This window comes from Cebus imitator, unplaced genomic scaffold (assembly GCF_001604975.1).
Source record: "Cebus imitator isolate Cc_AM_T3 unplaced genomic scaffold, Cebus_imitator-1.0 Scaffold539, whole genome shotgun sequence".
Taxonomy (NCBI): Eukaryota; Metazoa; Chordata; class Mammalia; order Primates; family Cebidae; genus Cebus; species Cebus imitator.
The window spans coordinates 1,017,940-1,029,674 of record NW_016107854.1 but is presented as its reverse complement, the minus strand read 5'-3'; the positions used below and the strand labels follow the sequence as shown (position 1 = coordinate 1,029,674).

At 39.2% G+C, this 11,735-nt stretch overlaps 1 protein-coding gene across 1 annotated transcript in view; it reads right to left on the bottom strand.

Annotated features, from left to right (window-relative positions):
• The window catches only part of DNAH6 (dynein axonemal heavy chain 6), a 303,318-nt gene that overhangs the window by 10,363 nt on the left and 281,220 nt on the right, over positions 1 to 11,735 (bottom strand). Inside the window, exons 71-72 of the mRNA XM_037733599.1 lie at positions 5,693 to 5,822; positions 3,280 to 3,407 (exon numbers count right to left, since the gene is read on the bottom strand). Coding sequence (XP_037589527.1) covers positions 3,280 to 3,407; positions 5,693 to 5,822 — 258 coding nt within the window. The remainder of the gene's footprint in view (positions 1 to 3,279; positions 3,408 to 5,692; positions 5,823 to 11,735) is intronic.

Genomic DNA, 11,735 nt, shown 5'->3' with positions numbered 1-11,735 from the left:
GGTGGCATGATCTTGGCTCACTGCAACCTCCGCTTCCTGGATTCAAGCAATTCTCCTGCCTCAGCCTCCCAAATAGTTGGGATTATTGGGGTGTACTGCCATGCCCAGCTAATTTTTGTATTTTTGGTAAAGACAGAGTTTTGCCATGTTGTCCAGACTGGTCTTGAACTCCTGTTCTCAGGTGATCCGCCCGCCTTGGCCTCCCAGAGTGCTGGGATTGCAGATGTGAGCCACTGTGCCCAGCCAGAAAGGGGAGAGTCTTAGATGAGACTAATCTTCCCGCTGGTATCAGAGGGTTTCCTTGTACTGGAAACACCTCCTTAAAACATGTCTCGTAGCCTCTCTTCCTCTCATCAGAAGATGGAGGCAGGCCACAGTCCGGAGAGCCACTGGGCTGCAGTGGAGTACAGGGCGATGTTTGCCCCCTGGCTAAAGACGAAGGAGAGCATATAGGTGGGTTATGGTCCCCATAGGTTGTGAAAACTGCCATATATTGGGCAAATATAATAGGAAGATGTTAGAGGCAAAATTTATGTTGATTAAACAGCCAAATAAGGCCTGGGACCACATGCACTTTCTTAGCGACAGGCGCTGTGTGGATGAAACCAGGCTACCTATCCTTCCATTCTTTCATAGATTTATTTGTTGTTCGCTTCTCCCTGTACCTCTTTTCACAAGAGGCAGTGGTAGGAAAAATAAGTGCTTTACTTAGATTTGTCCTTAAGATCCGAGGAACCATCTGCAGCAGAGTGCAGGAAGGAGGCCCTTAGCCAGAACCAAGACAACCTCCGTGTTAGACCTGGAAATAGGAAGAAGTAGCAGAAGACTCATCTAAAATGCAGAGTGAACACATACAATGAGAGGTGGAGGGAACAGACTGCTGAGACCTTCAAGATCTGCTTAAAATAGGCAGAGGTCATGTTGCAGTTGATTCTCCCAAAAGGAGGCAGCCAACACACAGATGTATTAAATGGGAGAAAGAGTACTTCAAAGGCTTTCCTTCCCCTATGGCTTGAAGCCTATACAGGGTGGCCTCGTCACTCCCAGGACCTGCCCTATCCCACAGTTCTGTCTGGAGGAGAGTGGGTTCACCAGGATGGCATTTCCCAAGGCTCATGGGTACTGCTGCCTTCCCCTGGCTTTCTTATTGTCACCATAGTGCTGCCTGGCTGTTCCCAAGGGGAAGGGAGGGTGAGGCTAGGAACAAAGCCAGGGCAAGGCAGGAGCAGGCCTTGCAATCTAGGACTAGAGGTCAGGTGAGGAAGACCTCTGGCACAGTCACAGCATGCCTTGGTGGGCACCTCCCTTCTGATGGGAATGCTTGGCTGTGATTCCTGATGGCCCTGTGGGCCACCTGACACTGGGCTCCTCCAGTTATGCTTCCATGAGGTGAATTCCTCCGTTAGTGGTGATCTGGCTTTTGTTTGGCCAGAAGTGACCAAGGGAGGCCTGACAGTCACATTTGTTCACTCATACATTCGAATATTCATGGAAGATTTAGTATGTCAATTACTAAGGAAACAAAGATGACAAATATAATAGTTCTCTTGTCTTTAAGAAATTCTTTGTTACAGTATCCATGCTCATGGGGGAAAATTACAAAAAATGTAAGAAATACAGTGGTGGACACAGACACCTGAGATGACAGGGCCTTGAAGATGGGACCCTAATTCATCTGGCAGTAGAGGGAAGGGCTGGTCTCTCCAGAAAGACATTATGGAGGAAGTGACATTTGAATTTATCTTCAAGTGGGTAAAAGTTCATGGAAAGGGCAAGACATGAGTAGCATCCATCTCCTGGTCTTCCTCAGAACAGCAGCACCTCCTTAGTGCTAGCTGGGCACATAGCGCCCCCTCTAGAGACTGCATTTCCCAGCCATCCTTGCAGCTGGGGTGTGGCCATGTGACCAAGTTTTGGCTAGTGGGATACAAGAAGAACCTCTGGATCACATCTGTATAATGAAGCTGCTTTTCCTTGCCTCTCTCTTTCCTGCTTCCCACTGGCTGGCAAAAGGGGACAATTGGGACAGCCACCTTAGACCCAGACACAGAAGTTGTCAGTTGAGACTAGAAGAGCCAATCTGTTTATCCCTGGATGAGCTCACAAAGCAGAATTAACTACCTCCCCTAGACAGGGCTCCCTCTGGGCTGTTAGGGGGGAGTAAAGTGAATGTTTATCTTGTTTTGGACTATGTTATCGGGATCTTTATCACAGCAGCTTAGTCTATGCCCCCATTCATCCAATATAGAAGGAGATAAGCCCTGACCTGGCGACCTGATCAGGAGACTGAGAGAGGAGAGAGACTTAGCCCGCTGACTTTGGTGCATACCCGACTAGATGCCATAGTCCCAAGGTGAAGACCACATACTCAGCTGACCCAGGGCCCATCTAACCAACAAACCTAGGTATTGCCAACCAAGCAGCAACATCCAGAGACTTTGCCTTTCTAATAGGGAACAGAAATGGTCTTTTGCTGTAAAAGATCTCTCTCAGTTCTACCCCAATCTTATCCCCAAGTCTAGACCTTGAACTAGGCATTTGGTTTCCTGCTTAGCAGTAACACTTTTGCTGTTAATGCTCAATATTTGCTAATAGTTATTATTTTTCTTTTATCAAAGTTATACACAGAGAAACTAGGAAGACCTTTAACCATCATTATAAATACAAGGCAGTGCAGAGAGAAAGTATCTATGAACATAAAGCAGAGGATGAAATAGGTGTTTGCAAATTTTAGTGGCATTAAAACCATCTGGGGAGTTCATTTAAAATTCATATTCCCAGGCTCTGCTTCAAGAAATTCTAACTCAGTAGGTCTTGAGTGGGATCAAGGAATCCACATGTTGAACACACACCACCGGGGACTCTAATGCAGGCATTTTGTGACCCTCACTTTGATAAATTATGGTTTTCATAGTCTTGCTTAAAGACTATGCTATTAAATGCAAACTAGATATAAGGAACAAGCACTGAATCACTCCTAATTGAGTGCTTAGGTCTCTGATCAATTTCTTGTGAGTCAATAGAATCTAAGGGTGTAAGTTAGGACAGGGAGGAGACTGAGAATTTGTAATGTTACATATCTACTCCATCATTATTAGAAAATGGGAATACAGATTCATTAGAGAAGGGTAAATTCATTTTTAGACTAATTGGGCTTGAAGAGTTGTTAGTGTATCCAAATGGAAATGCTGAAGTGATGGGAATGGAAAAATTTCACATTACACAATTCTCTACAAAGCTTTGATGCCCGATAGCAAAGATGGAAGTAAGCTCTCATACATGAATTAACTTCAGCAGGTTGTTAAACCGGTCCACTTCCTGTCCAAGAACAGTAGTCAAGGAGTTCAGGCGTCCTTGAGGATCCTTGACGAAAAGGCTCTCAGAAGCACCCTCCATTTCCAGTTTTTCTGAAACATACACAGTGATTCCTCAGGTCAGTTGTCATTGATTTGTTCTCACAATATTGCTAAGGCAATGTGCTTATAACATTTTTAAAAAGCCCGCTTCTCTCATTGTTTAAACCAGATACATAGGATTTAAATGTGATACTTTTCTAATTTATAATGCTTTTGTGATTCACCTGTGTTTATATAGAAGCAATCACAGAAAATTATGCTTAAATTCATGTGTATCAGGGCATATACATACATACATATATACACACACACACACACACTGTTTTTTCTCTCAAACATTAAGCCATTGCATTTTATTTCCTCCCTTAAAGCATGTTCCCCATGGGTATTTTCATCTTCCTAGTGTGAGCTATGTGGTCTATGGCCCTGGGGGCCCAGGGGATGTAGGTCCCCAATTGCTTAAATGAGATCATAGAGAGACTGGCTGGGCTAACGTAGGAGAAGGACTGGGGAAGGGAAGGAGAAACCTGCCCATTTTCATTCTGGTTGACTGTGGGGAGGAGGTGAGGGCTGAGAGGGAAGAGGATGAAATGGAAGGTCAGTATGGCTCAGTGGTATCTGCAAGTTTGATGAGGGGTTTGAAAGGTCTCCAATGTGGAATGAGGGGGGTTGGCAGGAGGGCACGGGAAGGTGTGCCTGGCTTTGCCTTATTGGGAGGCAGAACCCTGAAGCCTTCATTGGCAAATGCTAGCAGGACAAAGCTGTTGCCTGGCAGGCAAGGAACATTCCAGAAGCTAGGCTTGAAGAGTTGTTAGTGAATCCAAATGGAAATGTTGGATGGCCCAGTGACCCCGAGTCAGGTGTTTAAATCTCCTGCTTCCTTGCTCACCTGTACTGTAAAGGAAAGGCTGGGGGCAGGAGACAGAGAGGAGACAGACTTAGTGTTTATCCCACATTACTAGCCATTATTTAAAGGGACTGACTGCATTATTAAACAGGCCCATGGGTCAAACTGAATGGAAAATGTAGCTCTTCTTTCTCCCTGCAATCATCAAACACAGGCTCAGACGAAGAATCATATGAGCTATGAAAGAGGAAGGAACAGCATTTTCCTTGCATATCTGAGAAAAGTATGTGTAAACAAATGGCTATGACATACATATGTCAGATTTTTTCTTGACCACACATATTTGGCTGCTGGACAAAAATCCCGTAGCAATGCCAATGAGTCTAATCTCTTGGGTCCGCAGTGCTGTGGTTACACGTCCCTGGTCTTCTCGTTCCACCATTCTTCTAAGGGCTATTTCAAACCCTCAGTTCTTTTGTTGAGCTAATTGCTTCCCTGTGCCCTCAGTCTCAGCAGATGACCTGCTTAGCATTTCACAGTAAAAGTACAAGCTTTAGGACGCTTAGAGAGAAAAACCTCGTAGGTGTCAATGGGATTCTACAAAACAAGTGCACGGTCTCTCTAGCTATCCATTCATCTCTCCATCTTTTTCCCAACCAGCACTCCATCTTATACTTATTGATCTTATATTTATTGACTCTATTTGCTTCAACAACAGAATTCTCCACCCAAGTAGACATTCTCTTGAGGGCCTGCTTCTAGGAGGCAGATAACTGACTTCTGAAATCACAGGGCTCCTTTTCTTCCGGCAGGACGCAGTCACTATTTTTTTCTGCCTCAATTTTCTTTTTCCTGTAATGACACTCTTCCAAGCATGAATAAATAAGACATCTAAATCTCCTGTGGATCTAAGAAAAATCTTAAAATAGATCTCTTGTGATAATACAGGAAGATTCTTTCACTTATCAGAAAACAAGGTGAAACAAATTTAGCCATTTCTTCTAAATAGAGAAAAAAATTTAATGGATTCTACAGCAGGACTATCTTGTAGAACTTTTAATGATGATGGAAGTATTCTCTATCTGTACTGTCCAATATGATAGCACTTGAAATGTGACTGGTGCAAATGAGGAAATGAATTTTAAATTAAATTTAAATTTAGGTAGCCACATGTGGCTAGTGGCTATTTTCTTGCACAGCACAGGTCTAGAGACATTAGAATAATGAAACCAAGGGAAGCTCAGGAAAGTCTGGTTAAAGTTACGTGGAGCTGGAAACCAGTTTCCTCCTAATGCTTCTGGGAGTTGAGATGTTGAGCTGCTATATGCTTCTAGTCTATAAATGAAGAGCTCCATGTCAAAAGAGCTCTTTAGGTGAAAAAAAAAAAAGCCTACATAATAAACAGGTTTAGATACCTGTTTATCACTCAGTTTTCTGAGTTTATTCCTAAAATTTCCATTACATACAGATTCCTAAAATTATTTATTACCTGGAACTCTGGTCTGGACAGAAGCAACAAGTTCTTGAACAATTTCGTCATTGCTTTTTCCCTCTCCACCAGTAGATGACCTTGGCTGAACCTCAAGTATGGTGTTGATTAAAGTGCTGGTCTCTTTGTACTGTAATGGCAGTAAGAGAAAAGACTGAAATTCTCAAAAAAAAAAAAAAAATTGCAGCACATATAATTACTTACAGAAGTAAAGGCATTTCTCTAAAACAATAATATTTATTTTCACTTTATTTTATTGTGGTAAGAACAATTAACATGATATCTACCCTCTTAACAAATTTTAAGTGTGCAAGACATTATCGTTGACTATAGGTACAATGTTGCACAAAAGATCTCTAGTGCTGATTCATCTTGCTTGATTGCAAGTTTATACCTGTTGATTAGTCCCTCCCATTTCCTCGTCTCCCCAGTCCCTGGTAACTACCATTCCACTCTTTAATTCTATGAATTTCACTATTTTAGATAACTCCGTAAAAGCTAAATCATGCAGTATTTGTGTTTTTGTGACTGGCTTAAGGAAATTTTATTTTCTATCTTGAAGGTAGAGGTGGTAAAATGTGGTCATTGGAAATGCCTAGTACATAGTTGTTACTGACACTAAAATTTTTTTTTTGTTGAACAACAATGTGTTTAATGGGCTGGCCCCAGTGGCTTATGCCTGTAATCCCAACACTTTGGGTGGTCAAGGCAGGAGGATTGCTTTTAGCCCAAGGGGGATTGCTTTAGCCCAAGAGTTTGAGACCAGCGTGGGCAACACAGCAAGACTCTGTTCCTACACACACACACACAACAAAAATTAGCTGGGTGTGGTGGTGTGCACTTGTGGTGGGGTGCACCTGTGGTGGGAGGCTGAATGGGGGATAGCTTGAGCCCAGGAGCTAGAAATTGCGGTGAACTATGATCTCACCACTGCACTCTAGCCTGGGCAACAGAGGGAGATGCTATTTCAAAAGGAAAGAAAACAAAAATAATAAATGTACCTTATGCTGCTGAACTGTACACTTAAAAATGATTAAAATGTATATTTTCTCATATACATTTTACTATAATAAAGAATGGTTAAACATTTTTAAGCTAATTAGTTAAAAATTATGAAAGTGAGAGAAAAATAATGAGAACACAGTTTCAGGTCATTGATTTAACTTTTTTTTAAATAAGAAAAATATGGTCTATTATAGGAAATTGAGCTAATCAATTTATGTAATATTAATTCATTTTTAATATTATGAGTCTTCTCATAGCACAGAAAAATCCTCATGAACTATGCTTTAAGTGACTATGTGAATAATTTAAGTGACAATGTGATACTAATTATAGTATGAATGCACCATAACTAATATGAGTTATTTATCTATTTTTTGGAAATTTCTAGTTTTTAAAATTTTATTAGACTTATTATTTTTTTCTTTTTAAGATGGAGTCTTACTCTGTTGCCCAGGTTGGAGGGCAGTGGCATGATCTTGGCTCACTGCAACCTCTACCTCCCAGGCTCAAGCGATTCTTTTGCCTCAGCCTCCTGAGTAGCTGGGATTACAGGCACCTGCCACCATGCCTGGCTAATTTTTATATTTTTAGTAGAGACAGGGTTTCACCATGTTGGCCAGGCTGGTCTTGAACTCCTGGCCTCAAGTGACTCACCTGCTTTGGCCTCCCAAAGTGCTGGGATTACAAGCATCAGCCACTGTGCCCAGCTGATCTTATTAGACTTCGGGAATAGAATATGTATGTATGAATTTCATCCACCATTTTTGAAATTCTTTAAATGATACGTAAAGGCAATATTTTAAAACTGGGTATTACCATATTAATTTCTAAAAACATTGTATCAATTTATATTTCTAACAATAGTGTATCATAAAATCTGTCTTTCTGTGTCTTTGCAAGATTGATATTATTACTTAAACAAATATTTCCAATTTAATAGATAAAAAATAGTTTCTCATTTTTTGTACTTTTTTTTGTGATGGAGTCTCTCTCTGTCACCAAGGCTGGAGTGCAGTGGCACGATCTTGGCTCACTGCAACCTCCGTCTCCTGGGTTCAAGAGATTCTTCTGCCTCAGCCTCCTGAGTAACTCGGACTATAGGCATGCACCACTATGCCAGGCTAATTTTTGTATTTTTAGTAAAGATGGGGTTTCACCATATTGGCTAGGTTGGTCTTGACTCCTGACCTCATGATTCCCTGGCCTCAGCCTCCCAAAGTGCTTGGATTACAGGTGTGAGCCACTGCGTCCAGCCACATTTTTCGCCCAGTCACTGTGCCTGGCCACATATTTTTTTAAGATTTAAATTCTTAAAAATCAAATTCTTAAATTTAAATTCTTTAAGATCTTAAAAAATATATTCATTGACCATCTATCTTACTTGTTTATAAATTTTTCATGTTTTTGCAAATTTTTGATTTTTAGCATTTTATATTAATCTATAAGATGATTCTATAATATGAAAAGCTAATTTTTTCTGTTTCAAGATGTTTTGATTTGCCACTTGTAATTTTTTTTAAAAAAATTTTAGATTCAAAGGGTACATGTGAGGTTTGTTACATGGATGTATTGCATGGTGCTGAGGTTTGGGCTTCTATTGAACTTCCCCAAATAGTGAACACAGTACCTAACAGGTTGTTTTTCAACTCTTTTCTTCCTTCCTTTTTCCCCGCTTTTGGGGTCCCCAGTGCCTATTGTTCGCATCATTATGTCCATGTGTACCCAGCGTTTAGCGTCCACTCATAAGTGAGAACATGCAGTATTTGGTTTTCTGTTTCTGCATTAATTCACTTCAGATAATGGCCTCCAGCTGCATCAATTTGCTGCAAAGGACATGATTTTTTTGTGGCTGTGTAGTATTCCATGGTGCACATGTTCCACATTTTCTTTGTCCATTCCACTGTTGATGGACACCTATGTTAATCCTATGATCCTATGTCTCTGTGATTGTGAATAAAGCTGTGAACATATGAGTCCATGCGTTTTTTTGGTAGAATGGTTTATTTTCCTTTGGGTCTATACCCAGTATGGGATTGCTGGGTTGAATATTACTTCTATTTTCAGTTTTTTTGAGAAATCTCCAAACTGTTTTTCACAGGGGCTGAACTAATTTACAATCCCACCAACAGTGCATAAGCATTCTGCTTTCTCTGTAACCTTACCAACATGTTATTTTTTGACTTTTTAATAATTGCCAATCTGACTGGTGTGAGATGATATCTCATTGTGGTTTTGATTTGCATTTCTCTGATGATTAGTGATGCTGAGCATTTTTTCATGTTTGTTGGCTGCTTGTATGTCTTTTTTTTTTGTTTGAGAAGTGTCTGTTCATGTCCTTTGCCCCCTTTTAATGGGGTTGTTTTTGCTTGTTGGTTTCTTTAAGTTCCTTGTAGATTTTGGATATTAGTCTTTTTGTCAGATGCATAGTTTGCACATATATTTTCCCATTCTGTAGGTTGTCTGTTTACTCTGTTGATAGTTTCTTTTGCTGGGCAGAAGCTCTTTATTTTAATTAGGTCACAATTATCAATTTTTGTTTCTGTTGCAGTTGCTTTTGAGGTCTTAGCCATAATTTTTTTGCCTAGGCCAATGTCCTGGTATTCCTTAGGTTTTCTTCTAGGATTTTAATAGTTTGAGGTGTCACATTTAATTCTTTAATGCATCTTGAGTTAATTTTTGTATATGATGAGAGGTAGGAGTTGAGTTTTATTCTTCTGTATATGGTTGGCCAGTTTTCTTAGCACCACTTATTGAATAGAGTGTCCTTTCCCATTGTTTATTTTTGTCAACTTTGTTGAAGATCAATTGGTTGTAGGTCCGTAACTTTATTTCTGGGTTCTCTGTTCCATTGGTCTGAGTCTATTTTTTGTACCAGTACCATGCTGTTTTGGTTACTGTAGTGTTATATAATGCCTCTGGCTTTGTTCTTTTTCTTAGAATTACTTTGATAATTCAAGTTCTTTTTTGGTTTCCTGTGAATTTTAGAATGTTCTTTTCTAATTCTGTGAAAAATGATGTCGGTAGTTTGACAGGAATAGATTAAAATGTGTGATTGCTTTGGGCAGTATTTTTATGATATAGATTCTTCCAATCCATGAGCATGAAATGTTTTTACTTTTGTTTGTGTCATCCATGATTTCTTTCATCAGTGCTCTGTAATTCTTGTAGAGATGTTTCACCTCCTTAGTTAGATGTATTCTTAGGTATTTTATTTTTCTTAAGGCAATTGTGAATGGTATTGTGTTCTTGATTTGGTCCTCAGCTTAAACATTTTGATGTATAGAAATGCTACTGATTTTTGTACATTGATTTTGTATCCTATAACTTTACTGAAGTAGTTTATTAGGCCTGATAGTCTTTTGGCAGAATCTTCAGGATTTTCTGTGCACAGAACCATATTGTCAGTGAAGAGAGATAATTTGACTTCCTCTTTTCCTATCTGGATGCATTTTATTTCTTTCTCTTGCCTGATTACTCTGGCTAGGACTTCCAGTACTATTAACATGTTCAATAGGAGTGGTACGAGTGAACATCCTTGTCTTGTTCCAGTTCTCAGAGAAAATGTCTCCAATTTTTTCTGTGAAGTATGATATTGGCTACGGGCTTGTCATAGGTGGCTCTTATTACTTTGAACTATGTTTCTTTGATGCCTAGTTTGTTGAGGGCTTTTATCATTAAAGAATGTTGGATTTTATTGAATGCTTTTTTGGCACTGATTGAGATAATCATATGGTTTTGTTTTAAATTCTGTTTATGCAGTGAATTACATTTATTGATTTGTATGTTGAACCATCCTTGCATCCAAGAATAAAGCCCACTTGATTGTGGTGGATTATCCTTTTGGGGTGCTATTGGATTAGATTTCCCAGTATTTTGTTGAGGATTTTTGAGTTTTTGTTTATCAGGGTTATTGGCTTATAGTTTTCTCTTTTGGTTGTGTCTCTGATTTCATAGACTGAGTTAGGGAGGAATCCCTCTTCTTTGATTTTTTGGAATAATTTCCATAGGATTGGTACTAGCTCTTCTTTGTACATCTGATAGAATTTGTCTGTGAATTCATCTGGTCCAAAACGTGTTTTGATTGGTATGTTTTTTAAATTGCTGATTCGATTTTGTAACTCATTATTGGTCTGTTTAGGGTGTCTATTTCTTTCTGGTTTAATTTTGGGAGGTCGTGTATTTCTGAGAGTTCATTCATTTCCTTTAGATTTTCTAGTTTGTGCACATAAACATATTTATAGTAGTCTCTGAGGATATTTTATATTTTTGTGGGAGCAGTTATTACGCCACGTTGTCATTTCTAATTGTGCTTACTTGTATCTTTTTTTCTTTGTTAATCTGGCTAACAGTTTATCAGTCTTTTTTAACCTTCCCATGAGTTAACTTTTGTTGTTGACCTTTGTATGCTTTTTTCTTTTTGGCTCCAATTTCATTTAGTTCTGTTTTGATTTTAGTTATTTCTTTTCTTCTGCAAGCTTTGAGTTTAGTTTGTTCTAGTTTTTCCAGTTCCTTTGAGTGCAACATTAGGTTGTTAATTTGAGATCTTTCTATTAATATCTTCCTGATGCAGGCAGTTAGCTTTATAAACTTTCCTCTCAACACTGTTTTTGTTGCATCTCAGAGCTTTTTATATCTTGTTGTCTGGACTTTCACTTGTTTCAAAGAATTTTTTGATTTTTGCCTTGATTTCTTTGTTTACCCAAAAGTCATTCAGGAGCAAGTTGTTTAGTTTCCATGTATTTGTGTGGTTTTGAGAGTTCCTCTTGGTATTGATTTCTAATCATATTCCACTGTGTTCTGAGAAGACATTTGGTATGATTTTAAATTTTTAAATTTGTTGAGACTTGCCTTATGACCAAGCACGTGGTCATTATTGTGTGCAGATGAGAAGAATGTATATTCTGTGGTTATTGGTGGAATATTCTGTAGATGTCTATTAGGTCCAATTAGTCAAGGATTGAATTTAAGTCCAGAATTTCTTTGTTAGTTTTTTTCCTTGATGATCTGTCTAATGCTGTCAGTGGAGTGTTGAAGTCCC